The sequence below is a fragment of the Rhodnius prolixus genome, unplaced genomic scaffold, assembly GCF_049639745.1.
Source record: "Rhodnius prolixus isolate KJV_2025 unplaced genomic scaffold, Rpr scaffold_16, whole genome shotgun sequence".
Lineage (NCBI taxonomy): Eukaryota > Metazoa > Arthropoda > Insecta > Hemiptera > Reduviidae > Rhodnius > Rhodnius prolixus.
Window position 1 is genome coordinate 3,263,977 of NW_027411616.1, and position 26,156 is coordinate 3,290,132.

Genomic DNA, 26,156 nt, shown 5'->3' on the forward strand with positions numbered 1-26,156 from the left:
CCGCCTGAAAAAATAGGCGATTACTTTACTTATACTTCCAAGCAAACAGTTATCTATTGTGCAAAAAGGTGCTAGGATTGTGTAATTTCCTCGAAACTCGTTTCTATCAACACAGTTCACCCTTTTAAAAGAGATGCAACCATATTGCTTGGGTTTTAGCAGATAGAACATTTATGGGAATTCTATTTGCAGTGTTGTAAAGTATAGCGAACAAGTCGCAGATGCATGGTATGAGCTGTTGGCCAGGCGCCAGCTTCTGGAATACAAGCGTACCGCTAGGCGCGTAGAAAACTAAGTATAGATAGAAAGGTCTGCGGTTAGCCTCCATCACTGCCTTGTCAACACCCGTCTCATTAGGAGGATGGGCCGGCACACCACTCCTTACATCAATCACGCATTTACATAAAACTTATGGAATCCTATTCAATAAAACCCCCGGAACTGAAACATTCAGTGAAATAACAGTTCTGGTGAAGGAACAGTTCCGGAAGGAAGGGATTAGCTATGCTGTTAGCGTATTGGATTCCCACGCGGAGGCCCTGGGTTCCAATCCAGATTGGCCCTTAGATTTTCTTTACCAAGAAGTTTCTTACAGCTTACTGACCATTGATGGACAATGTTACCCGTAACGAGAGGACACTGTCCGGAGGCCGGATGTGATGACGCGCCTTAAATACAAAAAAAAAAAAATCGAGATAAGTTAACTCCTACTAGAAAGCTTTTCCGTTTTTTGTTCTGATATTTTCGGTCAGCTACGTTTCTTTAGAATTGCAATTTGGCTATTTAATGCTCATTAATATTTAATAATTGTCAAGCACTTGGGAGCAAAGCTTAAGCACTCCCTCTCCTCCACAAGTGACCATAATCTGATTTTTCTGGGTAAAGTATTACAAATCAAGTACTATTGCGAAGTAAAACACCAAGTTGAAACAAAATCTTAGCCATAGCGCAAATCTCAAAGACCTGAAAAATTCACGTAATAAATCCGAGGACTGATTTTACTCAAAAACTCTTTTTCACATCTCTTAGTGGCATCTAAACCAGATATCAAATGAAAACTTTCTGCGATTTTTGTTGGAGGGAAGCCTGCACCAACCCAATAAGAGTCTTAAATCTAATTTTTATAGCAAAAAAAAAAGAGAAAGTTTTCTCGAGAAATTCGTATAAGTGTACATACCTTTTTTTTAAAGACTTGTCAGAGAAGTGTTAGATTAATCATCGCTCTAAAATGCTGCTTCAGAATAATGTACGGTCGTACAGCTAAATGGTAGGGGCGGGTGTTGGTCTAGTGGTCAAGAGCGTGGCTTCGTGTGTTAGAGATCCCCAGATCGAATCCCGCGTATGACTACTTTTTATTTGTTAGAAAAGATTGTTTATAGCAAAGTGTGAGTTTCCGCCCCGTCCACAACACCTAATTGGTTGTTGGACGTTAAGCCCCGCCTGAAAGAATAGGTGATTACTTTACTCTTTTTTTCCCAGCTAAATGGTATTAAGGTACATTTAGTATTATGTTAGAAGAAGCTCTGTTTTCTGTAGCAGCCTCTGCAGTTGCAAATAACGATGTATTGATTGCATAGTCGCTCTCAATAGAATTTACAAAACTAGTGTTACATTGAGCTACGATGCTGATGCGTAAATTTACCCCTACCATTAAACAGTATCGGCAGCGAGTGGATAGAGGCCCACCATCCTTAGATATATTGGGTTCGATTCCGCTCTTGACCTTGGATTTTATTTTAAGAGTCAAATGAGAAACAAGTGAATTAGGTGCATATTCGTCTCCTCCAAGACATCTGATCGGTAGGTGAACTCTGCACTAATCGTCAGTAAAGGCTACAAGTTCGAAGGTTCACAAATGAATTAAACTGGGAGGAAAGTTTTGGGCGTCTCAGAGTTTACTTGTATTTGTAAACTATCATAATCAATTAAATAAAAATAAGTACGGTTAGCATTATTGCACGTGGGCATCAGTTTTAGGAAGGTAAACAGGGGGCGGGAATAGTGTGCAATAGGATGGGACCCGCCGTGTAGCATTAACAGGGGGCGGGAGTAGTGTGCAATAGGATGGGACCCGCCGTGTAGCATTAACAGAGGGCGGGAGTAGTGTGCAATAGGATGGGACCCGCCGTGCAGCATTAACAGGGGGCGGGAGTAGTGTGCAATAGGATGGGACCGGCCGTGTAGCATTAACAGGGCGCGGGAGTAGTGTGCAATAGGATGGGACCCGCCGTGTAGCATTAACAGGGCGCGGGAGTAGTGTGCAATAGGATGGGACCGGCCGTATAGCATTAACAGGGCGCGGGAGTAGTGTGCAATAGGATGGGACCCGCCGTGTAGCATTAACAGGGGACGGGAGTAGTGTGCAGTGGGATGGGACCCGCCGAACGCACTCTTGTTTCTTTTTTTCCCCATTATTATTGCGCTTTTAACCACCGCAACGCAGAAAGGCTAACGTCCACTTGCTAGACGATTCCGAACCGTTTGAGATGGGTTTGCTTACATGTCTTATTACTTTATATTAACTGATACATGGGCTGTCTTCGAATTAGAGATCTTCAATGTAATCTATGTACATTGTTTTCACTATAGTATTTTGCTCAGTAGCGCTTTTGTTCTGTTTAATGAGTTCAACCTTAATAAAGAAAATCAATATGTAGCAATGATCTGATGAAAGTGGGCAAATTAAGAAGCGGTGGTGTATCCCTAAAAAGCAGAAACTGATATTTAGTATACCATCAATGTCAAAACCGGCAAAACTCTTATGACAAGCTAATCTAAAGGACATCAAAAGTAACGTCGTTGTAGACTTTGAATATATCGTCAATGTAACGTTTCCTAAGTGCATTTCTGTTTAAAATTGTTTTTGACTTTGTTTCATTATTTAATAAATTTTATTATTCATTAAAACCTGAAGACAAGTCAACAAATAGATGTAATCTTATCTACAGAAATGTATTCCTTGATAAGGTAAACACATCAAGAATCCTCAATCTGCTTTAATAATGATAAGTAATATCTTTTGCACGAATAAAAGCCCACTATCAACTAATTAACTAACCTTATTGACATAGTGTTACAAGCAATTATTTCTGATTCATTAATAATCATCTCAAGGGAATCTACAGTCACTTGAATGTTGACTTTTCGACTTCCAGTTTTGATTTCGGAGGTCGCTGCCCACCAATGCATTTGACCGGGCTTGGTCTAATGCATTCCACACGGTACACTCCCATTGTCTTATCCTTGAGTTCTACTACTCTCATGGAAGTCAATGCTTTCCAGGCGCCTGCATCAGCGTAAACTCTTCGACAGACAAGGAAAAAATTATATTATGATCTCAAGCAACGGTATCAGATGAAGATAAAGGATGCAAAACTTGATTCCTGGAAGGCGTTTAGTGATGCTACTTCTTTGAATAATCGATGGAATTTTATAAACAAGGCGGCAGCTGGTAAATTATACCCAAGTTCCTGTATAACAACAGTTCGTAAAGAAAATGGTGAGTTTACGTCTGATTTAAATGAACCCTTGTAGGTGATTATGAAGAAATTTGTACCTGAGGACAACCTTCATCAGGAATTGCTGATTAATAAAAATACGTGGCGGACCGTGGAGGAAGAAGTTAAGACAGATGATGATGTCGTATTTATGAGAGCTGTGGTGAGGTGAGAATGCGATCGAATGCAGCACTTGGATGGGATATCCTATATCCTACAGCCATGACTAGCATTTACTGAATGTCTGGTACGCGGAACGTTCCCAATGTGCTGGAAGAAATCCCGAATATTGATCCTGACTAAATCTGGTACGTGTGAATCAGAAGAACCATCAAAGTTTCGGCCCATTAGTTTGCTGCTATGGCGGGCAAAGTGCTGGAAAAATTGTTAATTGATAGAGTCATGAATTCGAATAATTTTCTTTCAAGTAAACAGCACGGTTTCAAGCCACAAATGCCAACAATTAGTGCTGTGAAAGCAGTCAATGAATATATAATTAGTTATTTCGACGTAAAGTGGGCGTGCTTCTTCTTTCGCTTGACGTTCAGGGAGCATTTGATGCTGCTTGGGGCCAGCAATTTTGAAGGTTTAAAAGAAAGGCAATGTCCCAAGAATCTGTTTCAATTTTCAAAAAGTAGTTTCACTAAAAGATGTGTAAATATAAATCTCAATTCATTATCAAAAGAGGCCATTGTGAGCAGAGGATGTCCACAAGGATCATGTTGCGGCCCAGGATTCTGGGTTATTATGTACGACGATCTCCTCCATCTTCAACTTCCTGAACGTTGCGATGTTATAGCGTTCGCCGATGACTTGCAAATACTGGTTGCTGGGAAAACCGGCTTGGAACTCAGTGTTGATGCCTACAGAATGCTTATTACAATAGAAAGCTGGGCTTCAGCCAATAAAATTGCCTTTAACAAAAACAAATCTAAGGTTCTGTGCATGTCTAGGCGAGAAAGATTAAATTCTGAAAATCTATCTATCCTTGGCGCAACAGTCCTAAAGGACCTCGTCCACAATCTTTTGCCAGACATCCTTGCCTTTGGCCTTCATTCTCCACCGCCTAACACCCATTGAGGTGAGGTCATCTTGGAGATCGTCCAGCCAGCGCAAGCGAGGTCTCCGGCGAGCTGCACCGGGTCGACCGTAGATGAGCATTTCAAGCAGTCTGTCCTCCTCCATTCAAATTCTTAAAAATAACAGTATATCTTGATTTAATGCAACTAGAAATGGTAGACCAGCTAAAGTACCTGCAATTGATTTTCCATAGAATGCTGGGACCTGTACTTGCAGTACATTGTGAGAAAAGGTTAATATACTATCAGGTTAAGGAAAAGGTTAAGGTGGTCAGGCATTGAGTGTCATCTACAAGGGTGCGTTTCTCCCTCTAGTAACCTACGCGACTCCTATTTGGCAATCTGCTTTAAAACTTAGGGAAAATAGGCAGAATCTCAAAATGGTTCAGAGATTGTTTCTTCTGCGTTTGATCAATGGCTATCGGACTGTTTCATTTAGTGCTGCTAGTGTGATCGCTGGAGTCACGAAGATTTGCCGTCAGATAGAGAAATTAACAACTACTAATACCATTCAGTCGGGTGGAACAGTCGGAGGCCGGAGTAAATATGGATGCACTTGTTAGCTTTAAGGGTTGCTAGATCCCGCTGAGCTTCCAACTATTCACCTGGTCTTAGAAGTACAATACAGACATCTTCACAGGTGAAAGTAAAGATGGTGACTCTGTTGGGTGCTCGCTTATTGTGATAAGGTCGAAACAGGTGGTGGTTCCAGAAAGGTTTCGTCTTGCAGCTTTTTGCTCAAAAAACCAAGCTGAGCAGTTAGCCTTAGTTAAGGCTCTAGACTGGGTTGAAGGTAATTTCTTTTATGGATATGGATTTTTTTGTTTTTAATAAAACCCTACCCCGAACAGAGGGGTGTAAATGCAGAAAACTGGGAAGTTGCGTAACCGTCTTTTCACAGATATCAAATTATTAATTTACTCGTTTGTCAATAATTGTTGGCGAAGGAACAAAAAGAAAATAATCTTTTTAGTTTTGGACAATTATTATTTAATAAAACGGAAGTAAAAAATACAGTAGCAATAAAACACAGTAGCAATAAAACACAGTAGCAATAAAACGCAGTAGTAATAAAATACCAAGGGAGGTGCCTACCTAAAATCGCTACAAAAATTGTTCGAATCGCCCCCAAATTTGCTATGCCTAATTTATGATGATCTACACGTCTATTATTATATTATTGACAATCTGATCTTCATGATATAATGGAGGTTTTTTCAAATATTCAAAAATAAAATGGTTACTTTCTTTTTGTTCCTTCTCCAAAAATTGATTCGTTTTGCATTATTATTAATTAACTCATAATAATAACGTTATTACCTTACTCAAGCAGTTTGAACAACAGTAAACGACAAGTGCTGCTGTATGCATATACGTAAAACAAAGTTGGGCATTAGGACCCGAGACGTGGGAGTTGAACACACAGCCCTTCAATCCAAAATACCGCTTGGTTTATTTACGAGGTGTGTAGAAAAGTTGAGAACTTTATTCATTAAAAGAGAATTATTTCGAGACAATAATCTTACGTTAAAACTCTTTCAAATAAGTCTATAGGGGCAGCTACACACTCCTCTCCCGCCACTGTCGGAAGCGTCGCTCCAACGTCTCTTTTGATATGGTCTGTCACATTCTGGACTGAAATCTGGTCCTATTCAGAGGCACCGTTTAAAATGGGTTCAGTTCTCTTGATTCACCTCTAAGCACCATATAAATTATCCCTAACTGGTTAGCGGTTGCTATATGGTTATTTTTGAGGTCAACATTTCCAGACCAAAATTTTTGGAACCAACGTTGCACTGTTCTTTTACCAACACTACTAGTGTCATAACAGCATTAATTCGTTTGAAGTCAGGCTTTTTGGTTCTCAGTCGAAAATAGAACTTGCAAAGTTAGTCACGTTTGCAGTTATCTCAGTAATAACAGAAAGTAAGAATGAGAAATATTTAATGTAAATGGAGACAAGAATAATACCACAATTTATTTTGAGAGTTGTGAGGGTGCACTGTACCACACGAAATGCACACCCTAACAGAAAGCGTTGTATATGAATTTACTTTATTTTTCTCGAGATTCGTTAAGAGTTAATCTAACAGAACTCGTTATATTAAAAAGTTACTCAGAATTCTTGTTATAAATTCTTTGAAATTATTACATCTGTTAATTTTAAAAGATAAGCAATCAGAGAGGGCTACATTATTACGTCGGTTTGTGCAACTCAGTGAATCATCATAAAACATTATTAATTACTCTTTTTTACTTGAATTCGCTAATTTTTTATTTTAAAATTAAAAGTTATTTAAAAAAGTCACGCATCTTTTTCAGACTGCTACGCAAATTTTTATTTCTGACGGAATTTTTTATTAAAATGTTGGCTTCAGTTTTTGAGAGTACTCATTAAAAAAATTGATGCAGGCGCCAACGTATCTGAGCGATTAGATCGCGGCAAAACTAAGATGAATTGTGTTCATAAGTTGGATTTCCGATCTAGGCTTTGGATTTTATTTAATATATGAGAAATATTAGCTACCCCATCCGTGCCCAACACCCGATCAGACATGCAGTAAAGCCCGCCTGATGGCACTAATGTACTTGTCGTTTCTTCAGAACGCCCCTAGCGCTCTGGAGCCGCCTAGTACAAGTTTCATCGGTTAAAATAGTTTCTCATCCTTACAAAACAGAACTAGAGTCCAAAAGAGAGGAGACTATTATTTCCTCCTAAATTGACTCTTGGTTATCCAGCGTGAATTTTAGCCGACAGATGATTGTAGAGATGCTTCTAGGAAATCGTGACCTGGGACTAAATCTTTTCAAGAAAGATTTGTAGGAATCCTTCCATTGAGTCCCAACAGCAAGGCCATCTCTTTCCTGGCAACTTCAACGTACTTGTTCTTAAGGACATCGCAACTATTGAATTTGAACTCTATCTTGACGTGCTCATATATAACGGGTTCCGCCTGTTGCTCCATTTCAGAGCCGACTTTAACATGCTGATATATTTCTGTTCTCTTGCAATGTGGGAATCATTTGTAAGTTTATAATTACATTTGTGTTGGTAAGAGTCAAGTTTGAATAAAGCTGTAATTATATTGAATAAACTCCGCACCAACATATCTTCTGGCGCCTTCTTGTTCAGTTCGTGCTGTTCATAGTAAAATTCATAACTCATTTGTTGGTATCATTCGATTCCCTAGGTAGTTGCTGCTTGCCTCACAGGCCCCAGTCCCAGACTAACTAAAGTACTTTTTCTGTAGATTGTAACTCGCAAAAATAAAATATAACTTAATAAATCATTACGCTCTTACATATTATTAAGAAAGATTAAATGATGCACTGAAATCCCGAGTTTCAAACCCCTTAACTAACTGGATTTTTCATTTTTTTTGTTTGAGATTTTTTCGAAAAAATTGTTAGAGATTGTCTCTGAACTCCGTATTTACATGCATTAGCATGTATTCTATAACATATTAATTATTCTATTAAATTTTTCTAGGCGACTACGTTTTTGAGCAGATGAGTGATAGGGTTAGACACCCTTTACTTTAAACCACAGGTTCTCAATTTTTTGCCCACCGCCCTTCTGTTTTCACTTAAAAATGCCACCCCTGCAAATGTATGTTATCTTTAACAAGCAAAGAAGCAAAACCAAGATTTTAGTAAGCTGCCAACTCGAACATCTTTTGAACAAAATATTTCAAAAAGGGAAAACCATAGAAAGCTGAAACTTAAATTCTTCAATCAGAAGTTCCACTTTATTGAACAAATTTTTACTGTTCGGTGATATTTTTAAAAAAGGCTGTAAACGTGTTATTTGAATTATCTTCTCGCAAAGTTGTCTTCCTTTAGGAGTTTTCACAAGAGATGAAATGGTAGGCTTTCCTCAAGTCTTGTCGGTCTGATGTTCAGTTCTATGTTAGTGAGAATTAAAAAGGTCTAAAATTCGGAGTTAGAATAGAAATGTACAAGTTAGAAGCTGGAAACTAATTTTGAGTTTTGAGGGGAAAACTAGTCATACGTAGACCCTGCTACTTCTAATTAGAAATTCTCTTGGTAAATTTATTTTTAAAGTCTTCAAAGCGAGAAGCTGTGTCAATTCGAGTAACGCAGGACGTTAATGAAAGTTAGTTATATGAAGCGGGAATTAAACAAAGCATAAAAAGGGCCAGACAGTTGTTACAGTAAGGAGGTACGAAGTGAATTTCCGTTGGTGACAGGAGGTGGGGATATGTGTGTGGCTCTGCAGTTCATGAGGGCTGCGCAGGTCGGTGGACCGCTTTGTAGTCGGGGATGCCTTCCGAGTGAACTCACAACAAAGAGGTCAAAGGATGTTCTAAACCCTGGCACTCCCCACGCTTCTTCCAGTCACTGTAGTAACAGGATGACAAAGAGAGCTCTCCCGTCCAGGGGCTTGTCTCTGGGAACGCGCTTGGTCTCTGTTGGCATCCAGCAGGTTGGCCGTTATCTCGCCTGTTGAAGAGGTCTGCCCCAGATGCTGCCTTGCAGGATTAGGGAATTTTAATACACGATTTGTACCTAAATGAGTTTACCACCCTCACCATTCACTTCCGGCAGTAAGCCACCTGTGGATCTTCCACTTCCCTAACGCACTATACTTTCCACCATTTACAAAATTACTCTTGTGCTCTTTGCTCACTGTTTTTAGGAGAAAATCTTGCGGTCATATCCGGTTTTAGCATTTGTTTATACTCTAGAAGTATGATTCACCCCTATTCTGGGCTAGCGTGAGATTATCAGACAATGTCCCTAGTTAAATATTCGCTCAAGTTCATGAAAACTTAATGCTGGGCGGCCATTTGACTAAAAAAATTCATGCATAGCATGGGACCTGACAGAGTCTAGCTGTTTAGTTTTGTCATGAATCACAGCAAATAAGAAGAGCTTGTTTTATCAGTGTAGAGGGATTATTCGATTATATTCGATTATTTAGAGAAGAAAAACTTTCGTTATCAAACTTTGCCCTTTGTAGTCCCTCGCACAGACCCCTAGTCCACCAGAGAGCATTGAAGAAGAGTATGTAACAGCTGGGTGCATTAATAGACTTCCTGGACAGTCCTAAAGGAATCTCTGAAATGGATTAAGTAGAGGAAAATAACCCCAGTTTCAAAGAAATTCGTAGTGCTAGGCTACGCTTAGACACAGCATTCTAGATGGAAGTTAATTCCAAACCGTTCACAAGGTTCTTGGAGAATAACTGTGCAAATTGACTTGCGAAAAGATTGATAAGCTAATGGGAACCAAAGGCTAGACCAGGAAATTCTCACAAAATCACGATCCCGCTTAGATCTTCATCTCTACGCAGATTGATAAGCTTCAACGTACGTTAATTACAGATCTGACTTTCCAACCTAAAGTCATTCCAACTTTCCTACTTATTACAAGGACTTCTTGAGAACTCACTAGGACTTGGTGTACTTAATTTAATAAATAAGTTGGCATATAAAAATGTATACTCCCTTTTTTATCGAATTTAAAGCTTACACTCGATTGCCTTGAATAAACTTGGAATTTAATCAAAGCTAATAGAACGGGCGCTTTGAAGAAGGCTTCAAGAGCCTGGAAACGCTTCAAACAAAACTAATTAGCAAGTGTGGCCTTAGTTTACATCAAGTTTGAGGGAAATTTTTAGTGCGTTTAGTGAAGAAATTGCAAAAAACTAAAGGACTCCATGTAGTAAGAGCGGAAAGTTAAGTATTGGAAGAGAAAAAGAATATCAACTTGTGCGTTATGCGATTTTTAGGTGTCACTTCTTCCCTCCTAGGAAAGTAGCAGTACTTTAGATCGCAGGATCGAAAGTTTCCGCTGCAAGTATCCGGATTGAGCACTTCTGGAGTAAAATAATTGTTTTTTACAAAGTGGTCTCTGTGGGTTAGAGCCATCTCATATACGGAAAATCGCAGCCAGCTTAAACTTTGTACTTTCTTCCCTCCAGTCAAAATCGCTCAACCCAAAGTACCATTCTAATGATGGGATTTTTTACTTTATTGAGTTTTTTTTTACTTCGAATATACATTACATTCATAGCAAATGTTATCGATAATATTTGTTTGCATAATTTTGTAGGCTAATTTATTTTTCATTCCTTGACGGATAAGTGTAGTAGATCCTATAAAATGGGGTATTGTGCCATATTATTATCTAGAAGTCGTTAGTAATCGTTGAATATGCTTAAAATTCGGAGTTGAAGACTGTGTAAGATAGAACGCCAAGAATTGTAATGAGGGGAAGTCGTGTGAGTGTTCATTTGAGAGTTATAAAGATAATCACATGAAGTATCATAGTTATAAAGATAATCACATGAAGTATCATAGTTATAAAGATAATCACATGAAGTACCAGTGTTATAGAGATAATCACATGAAGTACCAGTGTTATAGAGATAATCACATGAAGTATCAGTGTTGTACAGATGGTAGAGAGTGTTGTAGAAGGTTATAGAACACACGAAGAACGCAGTCCTTTCTCTTATCTGGAGAAAGAGAGAATGAGTAAGAATTAGCGGTCTTTTAATTGGTTCTCGCCACGTTATCCTTATTAATCACTTACAAGGGCACCCTAAAATGAGCAGGTTTCTACTGAGAGCGTAATATATTTAGCTTCACAAAAAGAATTGACTGGAACCTGGCCAAAAAAATGCTGCATAGCTTTATTTTTATATCCACCAATTTGAAGAACCAGAATAGCAGCCCGCCCTGAACTCCAAAGTTTCAAAGGGCCATCTCCACTACAATTCACTCAAAATTCTCTTACGGCTATGGTTGCGATTCTGATTTTCCAGTTTTTTTAGTCAATTACTACACTATTACTGAACAACTATTACTGAACAACTATTACTGAACAAATAATTATGCACTTGTGTATGAGGTGGCCGGGATTATATTTTTTATTTCTGTTTCTTAAATTGTTGTGAAGTGTTGAGATGGGTGTAACAGAAGATATTGCTGCAAGAATGGCTGCTGGAAATAGTTGCTTATGGGCTCTTCAAAGGTGTTGAAAAGTAAAAATGTGTCAAGAGCAGCAAAAATAAGGCTTTTTAAGACTGTGCTGAGCCCGATTGTCACCTATGGCTCAGAAGCGTGGGTTTTGACCCGAGCGGATGAGCAAAGGATACGCAGGTGGGAAAGGAAAATATTAAGGAGAATATTTGGACCTGCGAGGACAGAGGAAGGCTTCAGAATCAGGACGAACCAAGAAGTGGCTGAACTGTTTGGTGAGCCTGATATTGTCTTGCATAAAAGCAGGAAGACTGCGATGGTTGAGACACATACACCGAATGGAGGATACAAGGGCTCCAAAAAGAGCGTTGTATGGGCATCCTGGCGGGAGAAGGCCCCGAGGCAAACCACGGCTGAGATGGCTGAGGGACGTGGAGGACGATGTTAAGGCGGTCGGCCTGCAAGGTTGGAGAACGGCTGCGAGGGACCGTGAACGGTGGAAAGCTGTTGTGGCTGAGGTCCAGGCCCTTCATGGGCTGTGATGGCCAGATAGCAGTAGTAGTAGTTGAGATGGGTTAAACTTTTCAGAATTGAGTTGTCGCCGGAAAAGTCCGTACCTTGAGTTCAAAAAAGGGGTTTTTCGATTTGGTCGGCCATACAGGGTGTTCAGCATATGACAACCGCCTTAGCGATCGGACATATGACAACGATCGTCTTTGCGTTCGGAACACGCCTATCAGGGAAACATCTAGAATGCTCCCGCCTAGCTTCTCCACTATTCCCATCTACAAAACCGTAGATGTATAACATATCGCGATATTCAGAATTCGAATACGTTGGCATAACGATAGCAAAATGACAACTAAATATTATCTAATGAAAATGTATACTTTAAACTATCTTTTCTTCTTTTATATTTATTTGTTTTTATAAGCCGTATTAGGATAAAACATGTCAGTTTTTAACTTGGTGATTAGAGCGATAAGTAAGTTCTCGGCTTATTCATTAGCTCTTCACAACTTCCTAGTTCCAAAAGTTTATTGAGTAGTTCAAGAAAATCTGTGATTTATTCACATTATTAGGCATATTTCTTTAATTAACTAAAGAATAACACACAGATCTAAACTCGTTAAACGAAAATCCTTCTTTCGAAATTGGTACCTAACACTCATTTAACATCATATTCATTTTTCTTCTTTTTATTTTATTTTATTATTTATATTGTAAATTTAATATTTTGGAATTTAGTTTTTAAATAAATTAATTATTAAATTACACGTTTGCAAAAAATCGTACTGGATTTGATGTTTCCGATCAGTTATATTCTTATGGTAGGTGAATTCCTTTCATAATGCCGACGCTGTTTTGAGGCCTACTTTTTTGCACTTAAGATTTCTGCATCAATTTTTAAAATAACCCCGCTGCATTGTATACCTTTTGAAAGGTGATTGTATGTAAATGTTTTTCATGAATAGTGCACGTTTTTTACAAATATAATATTATTGAGAAATATAAAGTCAAAGCTTTTGGAAAAAGTTAGAAACTTGCTATTTCTTATGTTTAAGCCACAATTTGAAATACTTAATTTTATTATTTTGGAATGATATCAAACCAGTTCAACTTCAGTTTTTGAAATGGATTTATAATTAAAGATTTAATTTCATCTTTATTTGAACATTTCCAAACTCTATAGCTAATTTGCACTAATCTTTTTAAATTGCAACCCCAGATTCCCAGTTTGGAGAATATTAATGAGTTAGAACCTTGAGAATAGCAGTAAGAGAAAGTCGTGTGAGTGTTCACTCCAGATTCCCAGTTTGGAGAATATTAATGAGTTAGAACCTTGAGAATAGTAGTAAGAGAAAGTCGTGTGAGTGTTCACTCCAGATTCCCAGTTTGGAGAATATTAATGAGTTAGAACCTTGAGAATAGCAGTAAGAGAAAGTCGTGTGAGTGTTCACTCCACATTCCCAGTTCGGAGAATATTAATGAGTTATAACCTTGAGAATAGCAGTAAGAGAAAGTCGTGTGAGTGTTCACTCCACATTCCCAGTTCGGAGAATATTAATGAGTTATAACCTTGAGAATAGCAGTAAGAGAAAGTCGTGTGAGTGTTCACTCCAGATTCCACTTTAGATTTACTTTTAGTTATTATTATTTTTCTTAATGATTTTAGGCGCATTAATGTTGAGAATCTTGGTGCCCAGAGCTTCTTTCTGTGCACTGCCGGTCTCCGGACATTGTTCTCTCGTTACAGACAATTTTGTCCGTCACCTGACAGTGAGATGTAAGAAGCAATTTGATTAAGTTAGGATAATTAATAGTAAATTATTTTACATCGGGGAAAAAATATTTAACTGTTTCTAAGTTTTTCTAAACTATTAAAAACAAGTGGAACCTATGTTACAAAAAGCAATAAAAGGATAATGATAGTTTCTGCGTCACGCAGTAAATATAATAATGAACTAATGGTGTGTCGCGTCTTACAGACTTGCGTTTAGTGTTAATATAAATGTATGCGTTATCTAATCTGAAATTGCCTTGTGAAGGTTGAGTAAAGTTTTGAGTTAGTTTGTGTTTCACACTTTGTTTCATTTATTTTCTGAACTTCGTGATCAGACCTATAGAAAAAAAAAATTGTGTGGACACCTATACTTTATTTTTAGCCGCAATTCTTAAAGTTCTAGCTTACTTAAAAATGTAAAAATCCTAATGAATTTTCTCATGGAGCTGACCAAACCGCCATATATTACCCGTATATTTATTTAAAAAAATCATTGGATATATAAATTTGTTCCAACCAAGGAACAAAAAGGAAAATCTATCCAAAAGGTACAAAAATCTCCTGAACAAAAACTTAAACGCCAAACGGTACACAACTCAGCTAGTACCCAACATTTCATTCTTGCTTTTTAGTCATTTTTTAGAATGTATGAGATGTTATGCTGGCCATTTTCATGCATAAAATATTTGTTTAGTAATGAGTAGTACCCATTTAATTTAGATTGTGAAAGAAGCTATTCATGCACAGGTTTAAACAAAAAAGGTCAATGAAAAATATAACTGTTTTGACGTTTAAAAATTAAAATGCATATACCAACGTACATACCGACTTTATTTTGTTTTTGTTTTTGACATCTGATTTAAGTGCGAGTTTAGCGCAGCAGAAGGAAGTAAACATTGGTGGGTTTAAGTTCATTGTTCTATTTAACTGATTGGTACTTTACCTAGTAGTTACGCGTTAATAATAATATTTCATTAATAATTAATCTAGCTTGTTAATACTAAATGTTAATGTAGTGTTCTTCAATTACATTGTTAACCTAGTGTTCTCCTCGTAATGTTATATATATGTTATATAAAATAGATATGCATATTTTTAGTTGGTTATAAAACTTCTTTACAACAAGGACTCAATTAAAAAGCTACATTGCATTGAAGATTGAAGTTTGAAAATGAATGAATGAACAAGTATTATTTATTTGTGATTAACTGTGTAATTTGTGTTCACGTTAGACGAATTCAAGACTGAAATTTCGTTTTAACTCCGTGATTCAAATTACAACAGTAAAAGACCAACTCTAACTTTCCCTTTTTCCTTTTAATATGCGAGTGAATGTGATGATTATTCAGAATAAAGATAAATCACAAGAATAATTTGGAATAGTGTTAAAGTGAAATGCCTTTTTAATACAAACTATGATAATGAGATACATCTTTTATTATTCTAACAGAAAAATATTGAAGGGTGATAAAAGGCCAGCTCAAGGGTCTGTCCATTCTAATCCATTCTATAAAATAAGATTCTAGAAGCATGAATGAAATGTTGGGTACTTGCTGATTTGTGTACCTTTTGGCGTTTAATCAACCGTTTTACCTAACTTTTAAAACTGTAAGTTTTTGTTAAGGAGATATAAGATTATAACTACCATCCTCAACATCCTTTTTATGTGCTAGCCAGTTATGAGGAAATGTTTGAATCAAAATTCGTCATTTCAATAACATTCTGAGTTTTTGTGCCAAATTTTTCAGTTTTTGGGCGAATTAAAAAACCTGAAATGTTTTTTCGGTTTATGTATTCTTTAAATACTTGTGGGCCTAATTTTTGTTCAAATCATTCCATTAGGATTTTAGGGTCCGGAAGGGCTGGTCACACTTTTTCTACATATTTTATGCTTTTTATTAAAACGTTGAATTTAATATTGGGGCAACAATCATTTTAAATTAATATAGTATTTGCGGGAAATTTGTAAATAAAAGACTTGCAGATGGAGAAGGAATAGATTTTTATTGACTTCCCAGGTGGCTCTGTATTGGTTGCAATCCATATTATTATCGATTGAGCGCCTTCTCAGACGGGTCTTGTTCGCGGTATTCCCATTGACTCGGTGTCTGCTGTTAAGGAAACCGAGTTCTCAAACCTATTAATTATGCACTGGGTAAAACCCATTGTGAGTAAGATTATTTCGACCAAGTGAGCTGGCCGTGATAGCTGTGTTTACTGATAACTCTCCTACTTAATTGCGACCTCTTCGAACTGACAATAGGTTCGCCACCCATTGTTTCTAGACTAGCTGTCGTTTATTTCATAATTTCATGCAGATTATTTATTTGATTTTATCTTTATGTTTATTTTCGTGCATCATTTTTATTGAACTGAATAATGGCTTCATGTCCACTTTCAGAAGAGTTCTAGTTTGTTTCGAAACAATTACTTACCGTTTAAAATTCTTCAGGCTTTATCAAAATGTTGCCATTTTGTTTCTATGTGGGGGTGGGAAAGCCGCTCTTCTTCTGCCCGTTTGAGAATCAAACAAATTTGTCAGGCATATTGTTAATAGTTGTATTGTCGGATAAAATGAACGAAAATATTACTATCATTATGTTTGTTATTATTGTTGGTTAGGTTTGTTAATACGTTTATTTATTTGGCCGAATATTGTACATTAAAATGGCTGGTAACTTATGTTTTGTCTTGTTACAGGTGAGTCGATCATCATCAGCTTAACAATATACAATGAAGGGGTGAGTCAGTATTTATAGTTACATGAGTTTGCTAGCTAAACTAGTGCTCTGACTGCCCAAAACCCTAAATTTCTGTGATCATTGCGTTACGGCTCTTCATCAGGAATCAGCCTTTTAGAGCGTGTGGCTAATTTCTGAGTATATATGTACACTAATTCCTACCGAGACATAATCATATTTTAATTACAATAAACCCTAAAATTCCAAAATTACTTCACCAGACAATTTCAAAATAAGCAATGAACTACTTTTTATAGTATAAAAAAAATTATATTTTGTTATTGGGTCATTCCATGTCAAATCAACACAAAAAAAGACCATTTTTTACCTCACCATCTCGGATTTTCTTGAAATTTGGCACATGTGTACTATTGGTATAGACTTGGAAAAATATGAAATTTTACTGTGATAAGTCAGCTGGTTTATGAGTTACAGGGCTGTAAAGTTGCCAAAAATAAGCTGAAAAACAGGGAACCCTGTGTTTTTGAATTACTGTAGAAGCTTTCCTAATTGAGCTACAGACTTGGGATTAGTGTCATTTTATAGCATATATAATGCCCTTTCCTGTGATGTAAGACACCATATAGGTTAGGATAAATAAAGTTTGTTAAATTTAAATTTTAAATTTTTTAAAAAGTACATATTTTAAAATGTTAAAATTAATTCCACGAATAGCTAGTAGTGTTATGAATCACTGGGCAAAATATTAATTTGGGACGACAATGGCTTCATTATTAAAAAAACTTAAGACTACAGCTCCTTTTCATGGAAAATATATTTTAATAAAATTAAAGTAATAAATAAATTGAAAATAGTAATAATGAATCAATGAATCATAATTAATAATTATTAAGATTTAAAATATTGATTTTGAAATCATTTTTAGAATTAATAATTATGATTACAGTAATTATTCATATTAATTATAATATATTATTTTAATGAAATTATGCAGTTAATCAAATTATACAAAAATAATTCAATTCAATATCTTTGTTCAAGAACAGTCTTCTTTGGCTGAGATAACAGCCTCTTTAAGTTGGTTTAAGTCGGCAAAGGGCCTTGTGATGGCGTAGGGGGTTCGGTAAAGAGACTGGCAGCTCGTGCCAGTTTGCAACGACCCTATGGAAATCAAATCCAAACTTCACTACAACTTTTTGAGTGGGCAGTAGAAAACATCACCAACATAGACTTTGCATATTCAACCCAAGAAGACTGTTTAATCTGAGTGTTTTTTAAAAAAAAGGTTTGCTCAAGCATTGGCTATTAAAGGAACACAGCAATACCATGCTTTCATTCCCAGAAGTAAATCCAAAATATTGGTTAAAAACTTTTCTATGAACTCAGAAGCTTGCAAAATGAAAGTTTCAAAATTCCCTGATAATCTAAAATTAGCCGCCATATCAGGTTGTATATCAGTGTAGTTTATAAAGAAACTGGTGGCTTGGCATGGATATGTTTTAGAGAAAAATGAAGAACTTGATGAAGTAAAAGTAACTTTTCTTCATCCAGCTGGACCCTCTAAATCATCTCGCATCCAAGAAATGCCGATATTCTTTGGGTCTCAGTAGTGGATGTTTTGATAAAAATTGATCCTGTGACTCTGACTGGAAGAACTTACATATGTCCTACTAGAAAGTGATGCATGACAAACAAATGACTCCTTTTCAAGCTTAAAATATTAAAGAGATCCTATTACTTAACAGCAGAGTTGGGCACTGATTAAAAAAAAAATTAAATTCTAAATTTAATTGATTAAATTTTTCAATTGATTAAATTTATTTTTAATTTTAATCAGAATTTAATCGGCGAATTTAATCGTAATTTTAATCATATGACAATTATTTAATCAATTAAATTTCAGATTTAATCGTTAATCAAACTAAAAAAATTATGATTAAATCTGAGAATTAAATTGAACTTTAATTTTAATCACCGAATTAGTTCAATTTCAATCGTTAATAAAACTAATTTAATCATCCACTTTTATGGCTTTTCAACCAATGGTTCGAACCACGTTTTGGCGAGGCCCTTTTTCTGAGCGTCTTCAATAAATACTTTTCGGTTAATTTTTGTAGACCGGGACTTCTTCATGAGTGTCAAGACCAGTGGTTCTTAACCTTTTCATAGACGCGGAACACGATTATATGTATATATTTTTCTCGCGGAATACTAACATTAAATAATTTGAAATTCGGTATCTAACAAGAACTTAAAATTAAAAAAAAAAGAACAATTTTTTGTTTTCGTAGCTTTCCTAAGTTTCCAAATTTCAATACATTTAAAATGGAAATTTCGCGGAACACTTGGACCATATTCGCGGAACACCGGTTAAAAACTACTGCTTTATATCTTCTAAAATTATAGATCTGCGCACAAAGAACTATAGTTTATAATTGAGAAAAACAAAGTGTATGAGAGAAGAAAATTTCATATCAATACGTGGTTCACAGTGAGAGATATAAAACGGCCACAATTTTACAGAATTTCATGACCCAAAAAATTTTCAATACTTTATATCTTCTACCTTTTTAGATCTGTGCACAAAATAACAATAGTATATAATTGAGAAAAACAAAGTGTACAATAGAACAAAATTCCATACCAATACGTGGTTCACAGTGGGAGATATAGAACGGCCATAATTTTACAGAATTTCATGACCCAAAAAATTTTCAACCCTTTATATCTTCTACCTTTTTAGATCTGTGCACAAAATAACTATAGTTTATAATTGAGAAAAACAAAGTGTACAAGAGAACAAAATTCCATATCAATACGTGGTTCACAGTGAGAGATATAGAACGGCAACAATTTTACAGAATTTCATGACCCAAAATTTTTTCAACCCTTTATATCTTCTACCTTTTTAGATCTGTGCACAAAATAACTATAGTTTATAATTGAGAAAAACAAAGTGTACAATAGAACAAAATTCCATACAAATACGTGGTTCACAGTGGGAGATATAGAACGGCCATAATTTTACAGAATTTCATGACCCAAAAAATTTTCAACCCTTTATATCTTCTACCTTTTTAGATCTGTGCACAAAATAACTATAGTTTATATTTGAGAAAAACAAATTGTATAAGAGAACAGAATTCAATACGCATACGTGGTTCACAGTGGGAGATAGTGAACGACCATAATTTTACAGAATTTCATGACCCAAAAAATTTTCAACCATTTATATCTTCTACCTTTTTAGATCTGTGCACAAATTAACTATAGTTTATAATTGAGAAAAACAAAGTGTATAAGAGTACAAAATTCCATATCAATACGTGGTTCTAAGTGGGAGATATAGAACGGCCATAATTTTACAGAATTTCATGACCCAAAACATTTTCAACCCTTTATATTTTCTACCTTTTTAGATCTGTGCACAAAATAACTATAGTTTATAATTGAGAAAAAAAAAGTGTATTAGAGAACAAAATTCCATATCAATACGTGGTGCTAAGTGGGAGATATAGAACGGCCATAATTTTACAGAATTTCATGACCCAAAAAATATTCAACCCTTTAGATCTTCTACCTTTTTAGATCTGTGCACAAAATAACTATAGTTTATAATTGAGAAAAACAAAGTGTACAATAGAACAAAATTCCATATCAATACGTGGTTTACAGTGAGAGATATAGAACGGCAACAATTTTACAGAATTTCATTACCCATAAAATTTTCAGCCCTTTATATCTTCTACCTTTTTAGATCTGTGCACAAAATAACTATAGTTTATAATTGAGAAAAACAAAGTGTATAAGAGAACAAAATTCCATATCAATACGTGGTTCTAGGTGGGAGATATAGAACGGCCATAATTTTACAGAATTTCATGACCCAAAAAATTTTCAATCCTTTATATCTTCTACCATTTTAGATCTGTGCACAAAATAACTATAGTTTATAATTGAGAAAAACAAATTGTATAAGAGAACAAAATGCAATACGCATACGTGGTTCACAGTGGGAGATATAGAACGGCCAAAATTTTACAGAATTTCATGACCCAAAAAATTTTCAACCCTTTATTTCTTCTACGTTTTTCGATCTATGCACAAAATAACTATAGTTTATAATTGAGAAAAACAAAGTGTACAAGAGAACAAAATTCCATACCAATACGTGGTTCACAGTAGGAGATATAGAACGACCATAATTTTACAGAATTTCATGACCCAAAAAATTTTCAACCCTTTATATCTTCTACCTTTTTAGATCTGTGCACAAAATAACAATAGTTTATAATTGAGAAAAACAAAGTGTACAATAGAACAAAATTCCATACCAATACGAGGTTCATAGTGGGAGATATAGAACGGCCATAATTTTACAGAATTTCATGACCCAAAAAATTTTCAACCCTTTTTATCTTCTACCTTTTTAGATCTGTGCACAATGAACTATGGTTTATAATTGAGAAAAACAAAGTGTATAAGAGAAAAAAATTCCATATCAATACGTGGTTCACAGTGAGAGATATAGAACGGCCACAATTTTACAGAATTTCATGACCCAAAAAATTTTCAATCCTTTATATCTTCTACCTTTTAAGATCTGTGCACAAAATAACAATAGTATATAATTGAGAAAAACAAAGTGTACAATAGAACAAAATTCCATACCAATACGTGGTTCACAGTGGGAGATATAGAACGGCCATAATTTTACAGAATGTCATGACCCAATAAATTTTCAACCCTTTTTATCTTCTACCTTTTTAGATCTGTGCTCGAAATAACTATAGTTTATAATTGAGAAAAACAATGTGTACAAGAGAACAAAATTCCATATCAATACGTGGTGCTAAGTGGGAGATATAGAACGCCCATAATTTTACAGAATTTCATGACCCAAAAAATATTCAACCCTTTAGATCTTCTACCTTTTTAGATCTATGCACAAAATAACTATAGTTTATAATTGAGAAAAACAAAGTGTACAATAGAACAAAATTCCATATCAATACGTGGTTTACAGTGAGAGATATAGTACGGCAACAATTTTACAGAATTTCATGACCCATAAAATTTTCAACCCTTTATATCTTCTAAAATTATAGATCTGTGCACAAAATAACTATAGTTTATAATTGAAAAAAACAACGTGTACAAGAGAACAAAATTCCATACCAATACGTGGTTCATAGTGGGAGATATAGAACGACCATAATTTTACAGAATTTCATGACCTAAAAAATTTTCAACCCTTTATATCTTCTACCTTTTCAGATCTGTGCACAAAATAACAATAGTTTATAATTGAGAAAAACAAAGTGTACAAAAGAACAAAATTCCATACCAATACGTGGTTCACAGTGGGAGATATAGAACGGCTATAATTGTACAGAATATCATGACCCAAAAAATTTTCAACCCTTTATATCTTCTAAAATTATAGATCAGAGCACAAAATAACTATAGTTTATAATTGAGAATAAAAAAGTGTATAAGAGAACAAAATTTCATATCAATACGTGGTTCACAGTGGCAGATATAGAACGACAATAATTTTACAGAATTTCATGACCCAAAAAATATTCAACCCTTTATATCTTCTACCTTTTTAGATCTGTGAACAAAATAACTATAGTTTATAATTGAGAAAAACAAAGTGTACAAGAGAACACAATTCCATACCAATACGTGGTTCACAGTAGGAGATATAGGACGACCATAATTTTACAGAATTTCATGACCCAAAAAATTTTCAACCCTTTATATCTTCTACCTTTTTAGATCTGTGCACAAAATAACAATAGTTTGTAATTGAGAAAAACAAAGTGTATAAGAGAACAAAATTCCATACCAATACGAGGTTCATAGTGGGAGATATAGAACGGCCATAATTTTACAGAATTTCATGACCCAAAAAATTTTCAACCCTTTTTATCTTCTACCTTTTTAGATCTGTGCACAATGAACTATGGTTTATAATTGAGAAAAACAATGTGTACAAGAGAACAAAATTCCATATCAATACATGGTTCACAGTGAGAGATATAGAACGGCAACAATTTTACAGAATTTCATGACCCAATAAATTTTCAACCCTTTATATCTCCTAGAATTATAGATCTGTGCACAAAATAACTATAGTTTATAATTGAGAAAAACAAAGTGTATAAGAGAACACAATTCCATATCAATACGTGGTTCTCAGTGGGAGATATAGGCCATATGAACGGCCATAATTTTACAGAATTTCATGACCTAAAAAATTTTCAACTCTTTATTTCTTCTACGTTTTTCGATCTATGCACAAAATAACTATAGTTTATAATTGAGAAAAACAAAGTGTACAAGAGAACAAAATTCCATACCAATACGTGGTTCACAGTAGGAGATATAGAACGACCATAATTTTACAGAATTTCATGACCCAAAAAATTTTCAACCCTTTATATCTTCTACCTTTTTAGATCTGTGCACAAAATAACTATAGTTTATAATTGAGAAAAACAAAGTGTACAAGAGAAAAAAATTTCATATCAATACGTGGTTCACAGTGGGAGCTATAGAACGGCCATAATTTTACAGAATTTCATGACCCAAAACATTTTCAACCCTTTATATCTTCTACCTTTTTAGATCTGTGCACAAAGAACTATAGTTTATAATTGAGAAAAACAAAGTGTATGAGAGAAGAAAATTCCATATCAATACGTGGTTCACAATGAGAGATATAGAACGGCCATAATTTTACAGAATTTCATGACCCAAAAAATTTTCAACCCTTTATATCATCTACCTTTTTAGATCTGTGCACAAAATAACAATAGTATATAATTGAGAAAAACAAAGTGTACAATAGAACAAAATTCCATACCAATACGTGGTTCACAGTGGGAGATATAGAACGGCCATAATTTTACAGAAATTCATGACCCAAAAAATTTTCAACCCTTTTTATCTTCTACCTTTTTAGATCTGTGCACAAAATAATTATAGTTTATAATTGAGAAAAACAATGTGTACAAGAGAACAAAATTCCATATCAATACGTGGTTTACAGTGAGAGATATAGAACGGCAACCATTTTACAGAATTTCATGACCCATAAAATTTTCAACCCTTTATATCTTCTAAAATTATAGATCAGTGCACAATATAACTATAGTTTATAATTGAGAATAAAAAAGTGTATAAGAGAACAAAATTCCATACCAATACGTGGTTCACAGTGGGAGATATAGAACGGCCATTATTTTACAGAATTTCATGACTCAAAAAATTTTCAACCCTTTTTATCTTCTACTTTTTTAGATCTGTGCTCAAAATAACTATAGTTTATAATTGAGAAAAACAAAGTGTACAAGAGAAAAAAATTCCATATCAATACGTGGTTCACAGTGAGAGATATAGAACGGCCACAATTTTACAGAATTTCATGACCCAAAAAATTTTCAACCCTTTATATCTTCTACCTTTTTAGATCTGTGCACAAAATAACTATAGTTTATAATTGAGAAAAACAAAGTGTATGAGAGAAGAAAATTCCATATCAATACGTGGTTCACAGTGAGAGATATAGAACGGCCATAATTTTACAGAATTTCATGACCCAAAAAATTTTCAACCCTTTATATCTTCTACCTTTTTAGATCTGTGCACAAAATAACTATAGTTTATAATTGAGAAAAACAAAGTGTATGAGAGAAGAAAATTCCATATTAATACGTGGTTCACAGTGAGAGATATAGAACGGCCACAATTTTACAGAATTTCATGACCCAAAAAATTTTCAATCCTTTATATCTTCTACTTTTTTAGATCTGTGAACAATATAACTATAGTTTATAATTGAGAAAAACAAAGTGTACATGAGAACAAAATTCCATACCAATACGTGGTTCACAGTGGGAGATTTAGAACGACCGTAATTTTACAGAATTTCATGACTCAAAAAATTTTTAACCCTTTATATCTCCTAGAATTATAGATCTGTGCACAAAATAACTATAGTTTATAATTGAGAAAAACAAAGTGTATAAGAGAACACAATTCCATATCAATACGTGGTTCTCAGTGGGAGATATAGGCCATATGAACGGCCATAATTTTACAGAATTTCATGACCCAAAAAATTTTCAACCCTTTATATCTTCTACCTTTTTAGATCTGTGCACAAAATAACTATAGTTTATAATTGAGAAAAACAAAGTGTACAAGAGAAAAAAATTTCATATCAATACGTGGTTCACAGTGGGAGCTATAGAACGGCCATAATTTTACAGAATTTCATGACCCAAAACATTTTCAACCCTTTATATCTTCTACCCTTTTAGATCTGTGCACAAAGAACTATAGTTTATAATTGAGAAAAACAAAGTGTATGAGAGAAGAAAATTCCATATCAATACGTGGTTCACAGTGAGAGATATTGAACGGCCATAATTTTACAGAATTTCATGACCCATAAAATTTTCAACCCTTTATATCTTCTACCTTTTTAGATCTGTGCACAAAATAACTATAGTTTATAATTGATAAAAACAAAGTGTACAAGAGAACAAAATTCCATACGAATACGTGGTTAACAGTAGGAGATATAGCGGGGCCATAATTTTACAGAATTTCATGACCCAAAAAATTTTCAACCCTTTATATCTTCTACCTTTTTAGATCTGTGCACAAAATAACTATAGTTTATAATTGAGTAAAACAAAGTTTACAAGAGAACAAAATTCCATACCAATACGTGGTTCACAGTGGGAGATATAGAACGGCCATAATTTTACAGAATTTCATGACCCAAAAAATTTTCAACCCTTTATATCTTCTACCTTTTTAGATCTGTGCACAAAATAACTATAGTTTATAATTGAGAAAAACAAAGTGTATGAGACAAGAAAATTCCATATTAATACGTGGTTCACAGTGAGAGATATAGAACGGCCACAATTTTAGAGAATTTCATGACCCAAAAAATTTTCAATCCTTTATATCTTCTACTTTTTTAGATCTGTGAACAATATAACTATAGTTTATAATTGAGAAAAACAAAGTGTACAAGAGAACAAAATTCCATACCAATACGTGGTTCACAGTGGGAGATTTAGAACGACCGTAATTTTACAGAATTTCATGACCCAAAAAATTTTCAACCCTTTATATCTTCTACCTTTTTAGATGTGTGCACAAAATAACAATAGTATATAATTGAGAAAAACAAAGTGTACAATAGAACAAAATTCCATACCAATACGGGGTTCACAGTGGGAGATATAGAACGGCCATAATTTTACAGAATTTCATGACCCAATAAATTTTCAACCCTTTTTATCTTCTACCTTTTTAGATCTGTGCACAAAATAACTATAGTTTATAATTGAGAAAAACAATGTGTACAAGAGAACAAAATTCCATATCAATACGTGGTTTACAGTGAGAGATATAGAACGGCAACTATTTTACAGAATTTCATGACCCATAAAATTTTCAACCCTTAATATCTTCTAAAATTATAGATCTGTGCACAAAGTAACTATAGTTTATAATTGAGAATAAAAAAGTGTATAAGAGAACAAAATTTCATATCAATACGTGGTTCACAGTGGGAGATATAGAACTGCCATAATTTTACAGAATTTCATGAC

General features: G+C 34.7%; 1 protein-coding gene across 13 annotated transcripts in view; it reads left to right on the forward strand.

The window, feature by feature from the left end:
- sd (TEA domain transcription factor 1 homolog scalloped) overlaps nucleotides 1–26,156 on the forward strand; it is a 318,794-nt gene that overhangs the window by 32,966 nt on the left and 259,672 nt on the right. For 7 of the 13 annotated variants that reach the window (XM_074134410.1, XM_074134405.1, XM_074134414.1 and 4 more), the window contains one exon: nucleotides 16,511–16,551. The exons of the other annotated variants lie outside the window; for them this stretch is intronic. Coding sequence is in view for 5 of the 7 variants with exons in the window: in XM_074134405.1 (XP_073990506.1) it covers nucleotides 16,544–16,551 (8 nt within the window). In the remaining 2 variants the exon portion in view is untranslated. The remainder of the gene's footprint in view (nucleotides 1–16,510; nucleotides 16,552–26,156) is intronic. 13 annotated transcript variants of the gene reach the window in all.